The sequence below is a fragment of the Rhinatrema bivittatum genome, chromosome 4 (genome assembly GCF_901001135.1).
Source record: "Rhinatrema bivittatum chromosome 4, aRhiBiv1.1, whole genome shotgun sequence".
Taxonomy (NCBI): Eukaryota; Metazoa; Chordata; class Amphibia; order Gymnophiona; family Rhinatrematidae; genus Rhinatrema; species Rhinatrema bivittatum.
In genome coordinates this window covers 42,320,743-42,337,807 of record NC_042618.1, presented here as the reverse complement: position 1 = coordinate 42,337,807, position 17,065 = coordinate 42,320,743, and the positions used below count along the sequence as shown (strand labels likewise).

The following is a 17,065-nucleotide window of genomic DNA, read 5'->3' as shown; positions in this document are numbered from 1 at the left end:
TAAAATTCAGTGCCCTCTGCAGTTGCTGGAAAAGGCATTACGTCTTGGCTGGTGGGGCCGCGCTAGCCCACAGTTCATAACAACTCCATATTTTTGAAAAATTGTGCATTGTTTTATTCTTATATGCTGTAATTTTCCCTAATGTATGCATCTGTATAATTTGTTGTTGGACCTCTGCCAAAATTGGTATTTGGGAAGTCCGCCATTTTCTGGCTATGGCACATCTCGTTGCGGTCACCACATACTTAATAAAATAATTATAATATTTATTATTGGTGGTAGTGTCTTCATTTAAAAGGGCTTGGGGCGGCGTAAGATGTATATCCATTCCAAGTACAACTGAAATCCAGGTTGCTATGGCGGACCATAAAGTTTGTATGTGAGAGCATTCCCACCATAAATGAAAGAAGGTTCCTGGTTGCTGACAGAGCTTCCAACATAAAGGAGAGGAGGTTGTAGACATATGATGCAGTTGCGTCGGAGTAATATACCAACGGAAGTATAATTTATAGCCATTTTCTATATGCGATGCCGAAATCAAGCCTTTCCGAAGTTGATGATAAAGTCGCGTCCAGTCCTCGGGGAGCCAACCCAGTTGTAAGTCGCGTTCCCAAGCTTGAATGTGCGAGTCCCTCAGAGAAATTTTCCCCGATAATAGGCCGTATATCCTGGTTATATATTTATCAGCCTTATCAGCATTGCGGCATAGAAGTTCAAAGGGTGACATGCCCCCTACCAGATCTGCTTCCACGTTATTATGAAGAAAAAAGTGACGAATCTGTAGGTATTGAAATACGTCAGCCGGCGCTAGTTGAAAACGGTCACTCATAGTGGAAAAAGGTATGAAACCACCAGGTTCCCACAGATGTGCCATTTGGAAGATACCTTTGTTAACCCATGAAGAAAACGCTCGCAGATTCTGTGCGGGGGTAAAGGCTTTGAGATGTAAGAATTGTGTGCTATGAAAGAAAGTCTTGCGGCCTACCAACACTCTCTTCCAATATTTCCATATCTGTAGAGTTGACTGGACCGTGGAAGGAATTTCTGTCAGCGTCCTCCAGGCAGTACTTTGTTGCCAGAGTAGGGCAGTTAGAGGGGAGCTGCCCATGATCGCTTGTTCCAGCTGGACCCACGGCTTTTTTCGTTTTGTTTGATGCCACTCAACAGCTGCCTTAAGTTGCGCCACCCCTTGATATTGTTGTAGGTTCGGCAAACCTAGACCTCCTTGTGTTTTGGGTAGGTACATTATTTCTCTCGCTATGCATGGTTTCTTGCCCCTCCACAAGTACTTGTTAATTCGAGCTTGCCATTTTTTAACTAGTTTAGGAGGTAGCACTAGAGGGAGCGTTTGGAGCAAATACAGTATACGGGGCATAACATTCATTTTAATAACCGCTAGGCGGCCCAGCCACGAAATATGGTAGCGATCCCATTCTTCCAGGTCCTTGTAGATTTTTGTCATCAGGGAGGGATAGTTACTCTGAAATAAGTCGCCGGCTGGATCAATGTAAATACCCAGATATTTTATTTTGGTCTTAGCCCATCAAAATGGGAAACCAGATTGCAGAGGAGGTATTTCTTCCGGAGGGACTGTCACATTCAGGAATTCAGATTTGTCCCAGTTGATTTTGAAACCGGATACATTGCTGAACATTGTAAGCTCTTCAGTAATAACCCGAAGTGAGGAGAGCGGGTCCGTAATAGTGAATAAGATATCGTCGGCAAATAAGGATAATTTTGAAGAGAAATCCCCTACTTTGATTCCTTGTACGTCTGCATTAGCTCGAATCCGATGTGCAAATGGTTCCAAAAATAGTGCAAAAAGTAATGGAGAGAGCGGGCATCCTTGTCTAGTGCCTCGTTCAACGTGAAAGGGTTGGGAGTAGCCTCCGTTGATTTTTAGACACGCGGTAGGGAAATCATAGAGTTTCATTAGCCATTTAATAAAGCGTTCCCCCAGGCTAAAGGCTCGCAAGGTTTGAAACAGAAAGGGCCAGTGAACAAAGTCAAATGCCTTTTCGGCATCAAGTGCTAAAAGATCCATCCGCGTGTTATTCGATCTGGCCCACCACATTGAATTCACCGTCTTTCTGACATTGTCCGATGCCATCCTACCAGGTATGAAACCAGATTGGTCTGGATATACCAAATCCGGAAGGTATATGTTGAGACGGTTAGCGAGAATTTTTGCCAAGAGTTTCATATCAAGATTTATGAGTGAGATTGGGCAATAGGAGCCACATACTGTAGGATCCCTGCCTGGTTTCGCTATGAGGGTTACCCCAGCAAGATTGGCATCCCTAGAAAAGGAGTGTGGCCCCTGCAAGGAGTTGAACAAGGAGACCAACAGAGGGATAATTGTGGAAGCAAATTTTTTGTAGAAGGAGGCCGTGAATCCATCTAAGCCCGGTGATTTCCCGTTTTTCAGGGATTTGATAGCCCATTGTACTTCAGCCGGTGTGATGTCCTTATCCAGAAGTTGTTGTGAATCCGTGCTGAGCTGTGGGAGGGGGATGCCCAGTAAATATTCAGTAATCGCTTGAGGCGGTATATGAGAATCCGCTCTATAGAGATCAGAATAGAAGTGAAGAAAACGCTGGCGAATATCAGAATTGGAGGTCAGCATTTTTCCCGACTCGTCTTTTAATTTGATGATGTTATTTTGGGTTTGTTTTAATTTAAGTTTGCGAGCCAGCTGTCTGCCAGCCTTGTTTCCCCCTTCGTAATGTTGTTGTTGAAGAAGTTCGAGCTTACGAGCTATTTGTGCAGCCTCCAGTTCTTCCAAATGGTGACGCAACTGATCCATCTGTACTAGTATGACTGGATCTCCCGATTGAAAATGAACATGACCCAACTGTTGTAGTCGAGTGAGCGTATCCATTTTATCCTTAAGCCTTTGTTTTTTAATAAAAGAGCCCCGTGCAATGAGCCGTCCCCTTACGACTGCTTTAAGACAGTCCCATAAGGTCGTCGGAGAAATGGCTTCCGTCTGATTCAGGTTTAAATAATCCTGTATATCATGTTGCAGTTGGGCACAAAAGTCTACATCCTCCAGTAAGCTGTCGTTAAGTTTCCAGAACTGTCGTCCACGGTCGTAGGATGTGAGGTTGATTTTCAAGGTGACAGGACTGTGATCCGACCAAGTAATTAGGCCAACTTGTGGCTGGGATATCAAATTAGCACAACTCTTGTCAGCTAGTAGATAATCAATTCTTGAATATGAATTGTGAGCTCTGGAGAAGAAGGTGTATTGCCGATGTGTGGGGTGCCATACTCTCCATGTATCCAATAAGCCATGCTGCTTCAAAAACTGCTGGAAGATCCGTCGGTCCTTGGAACCGGATGGGGAGGAACCTTGTGAATTATCTAAGCGAGGATTGCTCGTTAAATTGAAGTCCTCCCCCACCAGTAAATGACCTTCAGCGCTTTGTTCTAGCAATTGTGACACCTTGGAAAGAAAAAGTCCCGTAGCCGAGTTGGGGGCATATATATTAAGAAGTGTAAAAATCTCTCCTCCGATGGCAATAATGAGAAGTATGTACCTCCCCTCAGGATCTGTAATGCATAATCGTTCTTCAAATATTAAATCTTTGTGTATTAGAATGCCCTCGCCCAAATACTTGTGCGCCAGGGGCCGTGGAGCCCAGTATTGCTTTGGATAGTCCATTTTTGTTAGTAAACGTTCATATCTGCGTTTGAGATGTGTTTCTTGAAGAAGCGCAATCGTGGTGTGATGGAGTGCAAGCTCAGAGTAGAGGCTTTGGCGTTTAGATGGTGAGTTGAGCCCCTTGACATTAAGGGACAGTACATTTATAGACGTCATCGGGGTACATTAAGAAATAACATAGTTAAGACGATCTAGCTTAATAAGTATGAACATGCGATCAGACATGCAGGTGTACAGTACAGGTAAATAATATAAATCCTGAGAACTAGCAACAGGTTTAGTGTAAAACATTGCCTGTAAACAATATCTGGTCTCCCCAGTATCCCATGCTTTCCCTTCCCATGTACAGCACATTCCCCGAAGGAAAGATGCTGTATCTTACGTACGAGGGAAACGTCCACTTAACAGAGGGCGTACCCCAGACAACCAACTCAAAACAACCTCAAATGTAAACTTCGAATGAATTTCTCCTCAATCCGTTCCACAATCCCAGATAGGATTATAAAGCGTAAATACTAGTGCCCACCTTCACGGGAATCCTGTGGTAAGAAGCAGTGATAATAGGCATACATTATATAAGTCCCCTTACAATACAAATCCAGTGATCAGGATAATAAGGATATGCAGAATGCTTAATATGGGAGCTTTGCTAGCTTTCCCAGAAGCCGGGTTACGGCGCAGGCGTTTGTCACCTCTGGTTACTCTTTGCCAGCGCGGTAGTTCTTCATGCCTAGCAGGATTTTTGGCCACTGCAGGTGCATCATCTATGCCCAAATAACCTGCAGTCTTTAAGATATGAGATGCCTCAGCCACAGTTTTAAGGCGATAAGTTTCACCCTTTAAAGCAAAACTGAGACCAAAGGGAAACATCCAACGGTATCTAATATTATCTTTTCTCAGAGCCCCAGTAATATGTCTAAACTCCTGCCGCTTCTTGATCGTGATAGGAGATAAGTCAGCAAAAATCATGATTTCATGGCCGTTCCATAGCCAGGTTGCTTGTTTCCTAGCTGTAGCAGCTATGGCTTCCTTGACTGTGAATTCATGGAAGCAAGCAAGGATGTCTTTAGGCTTGTTGGAGTTCCTGGGGCCCATCACCCTATGTGCTCATGCTAATTTCACAGCGGTAGCTGATTGAGAGGACTGGTTATGTTCCCCTTCTGTGAGAAGCATGGTACATATTTGTGTAACTACTGTGACGCAGTCCTGATAATCTGGCGTGTCAGGTATTCCCCGGAACCTTAAGTTTTGACATCGGGAGCGGTTCTCGAGGTCCTCAACTTTTTCACTGAGGTTATCGACTTCCACCTGAAGCTCAGAAATGGTCTCCCGATTGGTTTTAATATCATCACTATTCGCCTCTGCCCGCGTTTCCACTTCAAAAATGCGGCAGCCATTTTCCGCAATTTCCCCCCTCATTTCCTCAATGGAGTTCATGATGTCGGTGGTTCGATTTAAAATATCATTTTTAAGATCGGCAAGCCACGCTTTCATTTCAGTGCGATTCGGGGGCTCACCTTCATCAGGATGCCTTTCGTCCTCCTGATCAGCCTGCTCGTTGATGTCAGCGTCTTCAGGCACCATTTTCCCAGGAGAAGGCTCAGAGTTCTCCGCAGTTTTTTTATAAGAATATTTTTTAAAGTCAATAGTTTTCCACCTCACCGACATCAGATGAGCGGAGGAATGCAGCGCTTGAACGTGCAGAGAAAATCGCTCGCTAAGAAAGGAGATATTAAGAGGTTTTGGTGGCGGTCTGAGGGAACTCTTGATTCAGGCGGCCATCTGCCAAGGTGACGTCACTTCCCCCTGGCTCCTCCCATTCTGATGATGAGTTGTTTACAACCTTGGCTGGAGGGACGCAAGACCTTGGTTTTCCCTTGACTGGCTCCTCCGCAAGAGAGGGCAGCTCTGTGGGCCCCGCTCTACTTCCTTCTGGGCTTGGTTTGGACCCGGCTGCTTCTTGGGTGGAATTTTTTCAAGGCTTACAAGTTTTTATTCAGACACAGTCCTCTGCGCCACCCAATCCTGTCAGGTCAAACCCTCAGCAGTGGCTTCTTCCTCCTCCAGTCCTATGCTGAAGCACTGGAGCTCGCCTCTGCTCCCTGTGGGTATTCCCAACAGAAACCCGGATGGCACTGATGATGAAGTAGATCCTGATTCCCTGGAGGATGGGAAAATTCCTCCAGGTCTGGAACCATAATGAACCATGTTATGGTTCTTTCATAGAGATGAACTGCCGGCCCTGATTTCCCAGGCTTTGAAACAGCCGAGTGTTCTGGTACTGATGCCATGTCGGAGCCAAGAAGAATCCCATTTTGGTTTCCTTGAATAAAGCCTCTTGTTTTTTCCCTGGGAAGGACGCCATTCGATAATTGATTGATCTTGAATGGGACACCCCAGAGGCAAATTTTAAAGGGGATCCGGACATTGGAAGGCCTGAACCCCCTGGATCCAGCTATGAGAAAGCGTTTGTGTTTTCCCAAAGTGGATGCACTGGTATGTGCTGTCTCTAAGATGTCGACTATACCTATGGAAGGAGGAGCAGCCTTCAACAATGTGCATGATAGGAGGATTGAGGCAGTGGTGATGACGTTACAGATCGCTTCCTGTTGCATCCTAGTGACGCAATCTTGTCTCCTCCCTTCTCAGGAGGTTAATGATTCTGGAGGGAATTCCAGAGCAGTTATAGAGCAGGCTGCGATGTGATCCATACCTTGGCCAGGAGAGTGACTACGGTGATAGCAGCCAGGTGTCAACTCTGGTTGCGGTCAGCTGATGTAGCCTCCAAAGCTAATCTTACAAAGATGCCCTTTAAAGACTCGCTCTTGTTTGGGAGCGAGTTGGAGAAACTGGCCAGTAAGTGAGGCAAATCTCTGGTTCCTCGGCTGCCAGAGGATAAGAAGCAATTGCAGCACCTTTGGTATGAGGGGTCATCTCTGGGGTTCCAAGCAGTTTCATCCCTACATAGGGTCGACCTTTCAGAGGACTCAGCCTTTTGTCCCCAACAGCCCAGGAGAGTAGTAGGCTCGTGGCTGATCTTCCCAATGAAGGTTTGCTGACCCACCTTCAGGAATAAGAGATAGGGGGACGCCTCTCTCTCTTATCAGAAGTGGGTCAAGATCACATCGGATCAGTGGGTCCTGGAGGCGATACTAGAAGGATATGCGCTGGAATTTCACAGTATTCCTCTGAACATGTTCATGGTGTCTCCTTGCCATTCCCAGCAGAATAAGCGGACAGTGGAGTTCACGCTTCAAAGGCTCCATAGACTGCGGGCTGTGGTTCCTGTGCCCACGTCTCAAGAAAGTATGGGGCGATATTCCATTAATTGTGTTGTGCCCAAGAAGGAGGGTTCCTTTTGTCCCATCCTGGATCTCAAGAGGGTCAACCGTCATTTGAACGTGACTCATTTTCACATGGAAACCTTACACTCTGTGATAATGGTAATGTAGTCGGGGGAATTTCTGACCTCCCTGGATCTGTTCAAGGCCTACCTTCATATTCCCATCTGTTTGCAACACAATTTTCTACGTTTTGCGATGTTGGGGTTAATTATCAGTTTCAGGCGCTACCCTTTAGTCTAGCCACTGCCCCCAGGATGTTCTCCAAGGTTATGGTGGTTGTGGCAGCTGCCTTGAGAAGAGAAGGGATCCTGGTGCACCCATACAAGGACAACTGGCTGAGTCGAGCCAAGTCTCAGGAAGAGAGCCACCTGGAGATGCACAAGGTAATCTTCTTGTTGCAGGAGCTCGCTTGAGTGGCGAATCTGGCCAAGAGCAGTCTTCAGCCATTCCAGTCACTGGAGTATCTGGGGGTTTGGTTCAACATGGGAAAGGACAGAGTTTTCCTGCCGGAAGTTTGAATTCAGAAACTTGATGGTTTGGGTGCGTCTGTTGGTGAACACTATACGCCCGACTGTGTGGTCCTATCTACAGGTACTCAGCTTGATGGCGGCAACCCTGGAAATGGTGCCATGGGCGAGGGCGCATATACATCCTCTTCATATACGACTCTCTACAGTCTCATGAAACCCGCAGTCTTAGGACTATTCGATTTGGCTCCACTTGCCGATGGAAATCTGCTCTTGCCTCCAGTGGTGGTTGCAGGAGGCTCATCTGAGAAAAGGAGTTTCCTTGTCCTCCCTCACCTGGTTGGTACTTACGATAGATGCAAGTCTCCAGGGTTGGGGAGCTTACAATCAGGAGCTGACGGCCCAAGGGCGTCGGAATGCCGAAGTGTCTCGCTAGAAAATCAATTGCCTGGAAGCCCAGGCGGTCCAGTTGGCATGCTTGCAGTTCAGCCACAGGCTGCAGAATCAAGTGATCCACGTGATGTCGGACAACGTGACAACGGTGACCTACATCCATCACCAGGGAGGAACCAAGAGCCAGCAAGTGTCACAGGAAATAGAACAACTTATGAAATGAGCGGAAGGAACCAGGAGACCAGGGTTCAAGTCCCACTGTCGCTCCTTGTGACCTTGGGCAAGTCACTTTACCCTCCATTACCTCAGGTACGAACTTAGATTGTAAGCCTTCTGGGGATTGGAAAATACTACAGTATCTGAATGTAATCCGCTTCGAAGTGCTGAAAAAGTGCGAAAAGCGGAATATAAAAAAAATAAATAACGACATCTATAGAAGATCTCGGCCTCTCACATTGCAGGAAAAGACAACGTAAGAGCGGACTTTCTCAGCAGGGAGTGTCTGGACCCAGGAGAATGGATGTTGTCATCCAAGGTGTTTCAGCTGATTGTGGATCGCTGGAACCTTCGGTTCCTAGACCTGCTGGTGATTTTTCGCAATGCAAAAGTTCCTCGATCCTACAGTCGCAGGAGAGATTCGTGGTCCCTGGGCATAGATGCTGCTGTACAGGTCTGTCCGGAAGACAGATTGCTTGATGCCTTTCCTCCATGGCCATTGCTGGGCAGGATGATTTGCAAAATGGAAGGCCACAGGGGGCTAGTACTCCTAGCGGTTTTGGACTGGCTCGACCATCCGTGGTAAACGGATTTGCAAAGACTCCTGGTGGAGACGCTAGTCTTCCGCCTCACCTGGATCTGTTTCAGGAGGGTCCAGTTCTTCACAAGGATCTGACTCTGTTCTATCTTATGGTTTGAGAGGGCTCACCTGTTGAAGCATGGGTATTCTTCCTCGGTGATTTCCACCTTACTCCGTGTTTGAAAGTTCTTCACTTCCTAGCCTATTTGCAGGTTTGGAGAATTTTTGAGGCCTGGTGTGAGGAGCGAGGTGTCCTTCCTTGTTTAGTTAAGATCCTCTCATTCTCGATTTTTTGCAGGTTGAATAAAGGATTGGCCCTTAATTCCTTGAAGGTGCAGGTTGCAGCTCTTGCCTGTTTCAGAGGTCAGGTGAATGGTAATTCCTTGTTGTCTCATCTTGATGTGGTCCGTTTTTTGAAGGGAGTGAAGCATCTTAAGACTCCTTTGCTGTTACCGGTTCCCTTGTGGAGTCTTAACTTGGTGCTGGATTTCTTGGTGGGTCCTATGTTCCAACCACTGCAGAGCCTTTCCTGAACCTGAACCTGCATAGCCTTTCCTGAACCTGTCTTCACAAGGGTTGTGAAGACAGGTTCAGGGTGTTCCTGGTGGCTATATGTTCTGCGCATCAAATTTGAGCTGCAGGCCTTGTCTTGCCAGGAGCCTTTCCTTTGGGTGACTCTAGGGGCATTATAGCTGCGTACTGTTCCATCTTTCTTGCCCAGAGTGGTTTCAGACTTTCATTTGAATCAGTCCATCTCCTTGCCATCCCTGGATAAGGTCAGGGATGAGGGAGAGTATTGCTTCCGACGTTCCTTGGATGTCAAGCGGCTTGACGTGCAGTATCTGGAGGTTTCTGAATCTTTCCGGAAGTCAGATCGCCAGTTTGTCCTTCATGGTGGCAGTAAACAGGTGCTTCAGCTTCACGGGCTACCATAGCTCGCTGGATTAAGGAGGTGGTCACGGCCATGTGTGTGGATGCTGAGAAGCCGTTGCTTACTCAGGTTCAGGCTTTTTCCACTAGGACTCAGGCAGTGTCATGTGCAGAGGTTAGATTGTTGTCTCCCGTCGATATCTGCCAAGCTGCGATGTGGTCCTGCTTACACACTTTTTCCAGTTTTTATCATCTGGATGTCCAGGCCCGAGATGATGCAGCCTTTGCATGTGTGGTGTTGATTGTACCACAGTCAGCCTCCCACTCTGTTAGGGAGTAGCTTGGGTACATTCCCACTGGTCCTGAGTCCATCTGTTTACATGCTAGGAAATGGAGAAATTACTTTCCTGATAATTTTATTTTCCTTAGTCTAGACAGATGGACTCAGCTTCTCGCCCTTGGCTGCCACATGTGTGTATCAATAGTCCTGTGAGGTTCTATGTCCCAAGGGATTACTGGTAAGTGTTCATCCAGTCCCTAGATTGGGGTACCTAGATTCTTACGTGAGTTTGGTGTTTCTTGTTGGTTGAGTACAGTTCTGATTACCTGTTTTTAATCAAGTTTTTTGTTAGTCTGTCCACAGTTGCTTTTGAAGAGAATACTGACAGGCTAGGTTCACTGCAGTAGTATATATACTGTGATGTCAGCTTGCTCAGTCTCTATCTGCTGGCAGGGGAGCATAACCCACTCGTCCTGAGTCCATCTGTCCGCACTAAGGAAAATGAAATTATCAGGTAAGTAATTTCTCCATTTTTAAATAATTGAAAACCATTTACTGTAGACTAATATGATAGTAATTTTTATTTTTGCATCTTTATAGCTAAGCTTTGATTATCTCAACCACCTGGTGAACATTGTTCAGATAAATCCATGAGGATTTTTGCAAAGCTTCGGTTTGAATACTTCTTTACTGCTGCCATTGAGAAAAACATGTTCCCCTGATGAAGCCCATTAACAGGTGAAACTAACCTCTTGTTGGGATTTGAATTAATATGAACAATAAATAAGTTACAATCTTAATGAAGCATATAGATTGATATATAACCTGATTCTTTGTAACATGATCTCTTGCATAATACATTATCAGTTGTCACTTGAATTTAATATATGTGCACTTTATATATATGTTATGATACTTAAATAATGTTTTTTATATTTTTGAAGGCTGTAATAAGTGTGATAAACACTTGAAACATTTTGAAAATATAAAATATTCTCCCGTTTTTGTTTTATTTATTTATTTATTTTTAAATAACACTAACATTTTGTCATTTGGGTTATTGGACCCAAGTAACAGCAATGCCATGGCAAAAATAAAGTTAATGTTTTGAGGCATGAGGTATTCACATGATTAGTGGACGGAGCTATTCTAAATGACTGGAGTAACTTAAGAGAAGAAGTTGATGTGGACTTTTTCATTGTGGACAGCTTCTGAAGCTCAGTCTATGTTGGAAACAACTGTTCGTCATGAACTTAGTCATTGCTTAGAAACCTATAGAGAAGCCTGAGGGAAGAGAAAGTGACAGATTTTCTCTCATTCTCCCAAGTCTAGAAATCATTGTTGAGCCACCAGTATCCAGTTCTACATCGAAGGAGAAACCCAGCTATTGTGCTTAGACAACGCAAGTGTCCAAGCACAGCCTAGTCATAGTGAGAACATTCACTGTTTTGTTTTTTGTTTTACAGTAGATTGAATTATTATTTTCACACTGAAAAGGATTGTGTCCATTCCCCTCTGTTAAAAGGAAAAGGTAAATGAGGACCCCGTTGAAACATCCACAACTGATCCTGAAAAAAATGCTTTACAGATCTTTTTAATTAGTTTTTATTGAAAAGATGTTTTCAGAAATAACAAAATCCCATTTCCTAGAGCCTCGCCCCCATCTCATCTCCCCCCACCATTGCACAAGTCCTCTTTAAACCAAGAAAGCTGTACTCTTTTCTTTATCCCAACTGTGGTAGGAATGCCACATTTTTTCAAATCTTCTAGTAATATGTCTAATCTGTCATTCTTTCCATCTAATAAGTATGTAGAAGATGTTTATAAACCGAAAACGTGCTAGGAGTGCTGTTCATTTTCCAATGAGCTGCATGCTGCCAGCAACATCTGTGATTTCAAATTTTCCAAGTGCTTTGGCATTCCTTCCACTGGAACTGATAACAATAAGACAAAGGATCTGTCCAATAAGCGACCAAACCATATCCCAAACAGGGGTAATGCCAGGCAAGACCAGCAAACATGTCCCATAGTACTCAAATCCCACATTCCTGCCAACACAAATCTGACACATTAGTAAATGAATTAATTACATTAATCTGACCCCATGTAATACCACCATAGGTAAGTGTTTAAGGAGTTTTCAGCTAAAGAAGCTGCAATAGATGTCTTCCTTACTCGCCACCTACTATCTTCCCAGTCTTCTCCTCTAATGCCCAAATCTTTCCCATTTCTTTTCATGTTTAAGCAGTCCCTCTGGTGGATAACCCAGTCTTAAGACAATATTTTTCAAATATAGAAGGACCCTTACCCAACCAGCTGGAACCTAAGGCCTGATGCATGTAAGATCATAATTGTAAATAAGCAAAATGGTCACCTGCTGTTAAATTGTATCTAGTTCATAGATCCATGAAAGGGTCCCAATGTTATGGGGGCCTAAGAGCTGCCCCATACGAGTGAGACCCCTCCTCTCCCACAGATGAAATCTTGTGCCCTCCATTTCAACCGGGAAATCATCATTATACCTTTTAAGCATTAATGTAGAATACAGTTCCCAAGAAATGAGTTTTTCTTTAACAATATCTCATACCTCCATGTCCACTTGATATATGGATTACGAATGAACAAAGTCTGCAATTGTTTCTTATGTAACCAAGGTAGGACTTGAATCGGCATCTCTTGCACTGAGTGGTCTTCCCTGAATTTTTTTGCCATTCCAATATGGCTCGAATTTGTGCTGCTTTAGAAATCCATTCAATGCACGGGACCCCCAGTCCTCCACACGCCTTGAGTATGAACATAATGTCCCTAGCAATCCTAGGAGATTCTATTGCCAGCCAAATTTTAAAAATTTGTTCTGAATCTTTTTAAGTTCCCCCTTGGGAAGGTACACTGGGAGCATTTGAAAAAGATAACAGAGCTTTGGCAGAGTGTTCATTTTTAAGACAGCTATCCTTCCCAACCAAGAAATACTGCCCTTGCCCCACTTATTTAAATCTTGCATCAATTCTGCGATTAATTGAGAATAATTCAAGCTAGCTAATTGAAAATGATCTCAAACTATTTTTATCCCTAAATATTTAATATAATCAGGCACCCATTTAAAAGAAAAATGATCACGCAAATGAGTTTCCAAGTCTTGGGGGACAGAAACATTAAGAATTTCTGATTTAAACATGTTCACCCTAAATCCCGAGACCTTATTATATAATGTTAGCTCTTGTACCACAATCAGCAGGGAAGTCAAGGGATTAGCGTGAACATGGCATTATCTGTAAACAGCGAAATTTTGTAATCCACATTTCCTATACTAATCCCATTACTAGTCACATTTCTTCTAACTTTTTCTCCCAGGGGTTCCATAACAAGTGCAAGATAATGGGCACCCTGCCTCGTACCCCTCTCCAAACGGAATTGCTTGGACAACCCTCCATTTATTTTAACACTTGCTTGGGATGAGGCATACAATTTCTGTATCCAAGTAGTAAACTGTATTCCCAACTCTTACTTTTCTAGAATCTTGTACATAAATTTCCAATGTACTCTTATCAAAAGCTTTCTCGGCATCAATTGACAGAAGTAAAGCTTCTTGATCAATATCCTTTGCAGCCCAAACTAGGTTTAAGATCCACTGAATATTATCCGATGTATTCCTTCCCACTGTGAACCGATTGATCAGCTTGCACCAGCCCCAGCATCAGTCATGCTAGTCTATTAGCCAATATTTTAGCTAGTGTCTTGACATCAATGTTAAGTAATGATATTGGTTTATATGACCTACAAACCGTGTTATCCCTCCCTGGCTTAGGAATAACAGTGATGCTCGCCAAATGCATCGATGATGACAACCCACCATCCAACAATAGTTGGTTATATAATTTATGTTGCGTCGTCCTTGATGGCTTCGCCTCGTTTGCCTCACCTTGTTCACGTCTCCTCCCGCTTACCTTGGGAAAATGGCTACTGCCGCATCTGCAAGCCACCCTCTCCGGCGTCCCCGGAACGGCTATGGTGCTGCCTCCCACCATGCTCCTTCCAAGGGCCTACGAGGGTGCGCATGCTATCCTCATCTTTATTCCAACATTGGCGCGAACCTCGGGGGCGTCCCCCTCATGTGACGTCACACCATCTGAGTATTTAGCCTGCCCTTACTTGCTAACTAGTTGAGTTAGCAACGATTAGAATTGGATGCATCCGGTCTAAGCTACTCTGCCACTTCCGTGCTGCCACTGGAAGCTCTCTCTCTGCCTTTCGGGGTATTGACAAACCTGGGTACCCGCTCCTCGGGGGCCCTCTGCTTTATTTCAGGTGCCTTACAGGGATCAGGTACTCGCTCCTCGAGGGCCTGCTGTCCCTGCCTTGGTACCAGTACCATCTACTTCAGCCTGGTGGAATCGCATACCTACAGCTACCATCTAGTGAGTAATCTAACTCGGTCTGTCTCATCCACAGCATTGCCTTGATGGGAAACCTTCACCGGAATTCCCCTATACCAATGGGGTGAGAAGGGTCCCCTCTGCCGAGGGTCCTGAGACTGCTACATCCAGACTACCTCACTACTGCCACCTCTGGTGGTATATTTCAAGCTGTATAATAAAAGATCTAATTCTGTGTTTGTGCGTCCTGAGTCTAGCCCAGTACTATGGCTCTCCACGGGGCTCCTCCCCATGGGTGTGGTCATCTGCCACAGTACCCAAGAATCCACACAAACACCGCTTAACTATAACAATTTACTCAAAGAATTTGCTAGAAGATGGGAGAATTTTTATAAAACAGTGCCATGTAGCCATCAAGACTACACAGCCTCACTGAGATCTTTTTATTTAACATTTCTTGCTGTTCCACCCATAGATTCGGTAGCTGCACCTCTGACAGATAAGTGTCAATATCCTCATCTTTAATCAGTGCATCTTTGCAATACAAAGCCCTATCAAATTGCCGAAATCTTTACATAATCCAAGTGGGGTCTTGCTCTAAATGCCCCTCCTTGCTTTTTATCTTCTAGACTTGAGACCTTACCAGTCATTCTTTTAATTTGAGGTCTTATTTCCCTGATCATAACAACTGTTTGACCCTCATGAGTTTGTAATCAATCTGATCAAGCATTAATGTTTTCAGTTGATCCAGTGTCCTTTCTAGTTCAGTCAATATCTTCGGAGAACCCTTCTTTTTGTTGTTTTCCAGTGCAGCATAGACTCCTGTAATTCCACTGCTTTTTGCTATCTGTTTCTTTCTCTGGGAAGCTCACGCAATTAACTTTCCCCTCAGTACACATTTTAATCCATCCCAAAGAATGGCCTCAGTAACTTCCCTGTTGTTATTAACAATTAAAGTATTCTTGTATCTTTTCCAATTTTTTTGACAAAAGGTTTCATCCCTTAGTAAGGAATCATTTGATCAAGATTTCCTTGGCTGGAATGGACTGAAATTCAAAAACTCAGCACATATAGCTTACATGGTCAGACCACACTATCGGATCTATACCTGCCCTCACAAGCTTCCCCATCAGTGGTGCAGAGCAAAATAGCTTATCAATACAAGAATAAGAATTGTTCCGTATCTAATAAAGTATAATCTTTAGTAGTGGGGAACTTAATTCTCCAACTATTCTCTAACTCAAATGTTTCAAGGAGGTGCTGCAGCTTCTTCCTGTTGGCCATTGGAGGAGCGCCAGAAGCTTGAGAGTTATTGATAGAAGGCTGAATAGTCAAAATTAAAATCACCTTCCAGAACTATTGGGCTATTTGCAAACCCTGCAATCTGCTGCGGAAAGATTAAAAAAAAAAAAAAATCCTGATAAAAAAATTGCCTGTTTCTCTACAGGGGAAGTATGATCTCAGCACTTCTTTGGCTACTACTGCAGTTGCTACTGACTGAAGAATTTGGCTGAACCACTGCATGCCGTCTCTCCTACTCCTACCATCTGTGCTTGGGAGGGGGAAGGGGGGATTATGGGATGGGTTATTAATGGTATTGCTAATTTGTAGTTGCTTATGTATTGATGTTTCTGTTTGTACATGCATTAAAATGAATAAAGACATTTATATTAAAAAAACAACACCCTGATCGTGAATGGGAGCATATATATATTTGCCAAAGTAACAGCTAGACCTTCACTGTTTGCACGAAGAAATAAAGTGGCCCATTTTCTTATTTCACTTCTTTAATTTGGGCAGCCAAGGATTTATGTAAACATTTCTATTCCTCTACTTTTTTTTTTTTTTACCTGCCAAAGCTAATAAAATCTGTGGGTAATTTTTATGTCTCATAATGCTTCCTCTTTCTTCTAATGTGTGTCTCCTGAATAAAGGCAATAGCCACCCTTTATCTGATCAGTTCCAAAAAATAACAGTTGTCTCTTAACAGGTGTATTCAGTCCCTGGCCATTTTATAGATACAATTTTCCTATAAGAAAAAGCAGCAAAATCTTCCCCTCCCTCACTGCCCATGTGAAAGATTGCAACTTTTATTTTTCTCTTACTACAGCCTCACCTTCCTTCTAAACAATTTCCTCCTTCCCACCCAATCCCCCTCCCTCTAAGACCCATGAACCTCCAGCCCATATCTGTCCAATGACAATTCACTACCGAAAGCAGGTGTAAATCTGCGCGCACCATCACCCGACCCGGGGGCTGGTCCGGAGGCCTTGACCACACCCCCGGCCGGATTTACGCGTGCAGGGCTTTTAAAATCCGGCCCTATATGCAGAGGGAATCTCAGTGACAGAATTGGCAGTGTCATTGCTCCACGACTTAAGAGTAAATAATCAACTTTGGAAAGAGCAATGTGCAGCCATCCCTGACAATGGAACATCTAGGAGCATTTTTTGATGCTGTAGAAGGTATGGTCTGTTTACCTCAGAAGAGAATTTCAAAGATTCAGTCGCAAGTGGAGCTTTTCCTAAGAGACCAGGCATCAACCATATGTGCTTATCTTCAACTTTTAGGCTCCATGGCTTTGACTTTGGATCTAGTGCCATAGGTAAGGGTGCATATGAGGCCTCTTCAAGTTTTGCTACTGACAAGGTAGAAACCTCAAATTCCAGGTATGAATTTGACCTATCCCTGGGCAGCAATGTCAGAGAATCATTAAGTTGGTGGGCTCATTCCCCCAAGTCTTCAGAAGGGAATGCCACTGGAGTGCTCAGATTGGGTTCTTCTGACTACAGCTGCCTAAGAGGTTGGGGGGCATATTGCCTAAACCATTATGCACAGGGCCACTGCTCACAGAGTGACAGTTTATGGTCCATAA

At 44.2% G+C, this 17,065-nt stretch overlaps 1 protein-coding gene across 2 annotated transcripts in view; it reads left to right on the top strand.

The window, feature by feature from the left end:
- XRCC3 (X-ray repair cross complementing 3) overlaps positions 1 to 15,871 on the top strand; it is a 63,461-nt gene extending 47,590 nt beyond the window's left edge. For both annotated transcript variants that reach the window (XR_003856224.1, XM_029598042.1), the window contains one exon: positions 15,638 to 15,871. Coding sequence is in view for 1 of the 2 variants with exons in the window: in XM_029598042.1 (XP_029453902.1) it covers positions 15,638 to 15,704 (67 nt within the window). In the remaining variant the exon portion in view is untranslated. The remainder of the gene's footprint in view (positions 1 to 15,637) is intronic.
- The last annotated feature ends 1,194 nt before the right edge of the window (positions 15,872 to 17,065 follow it).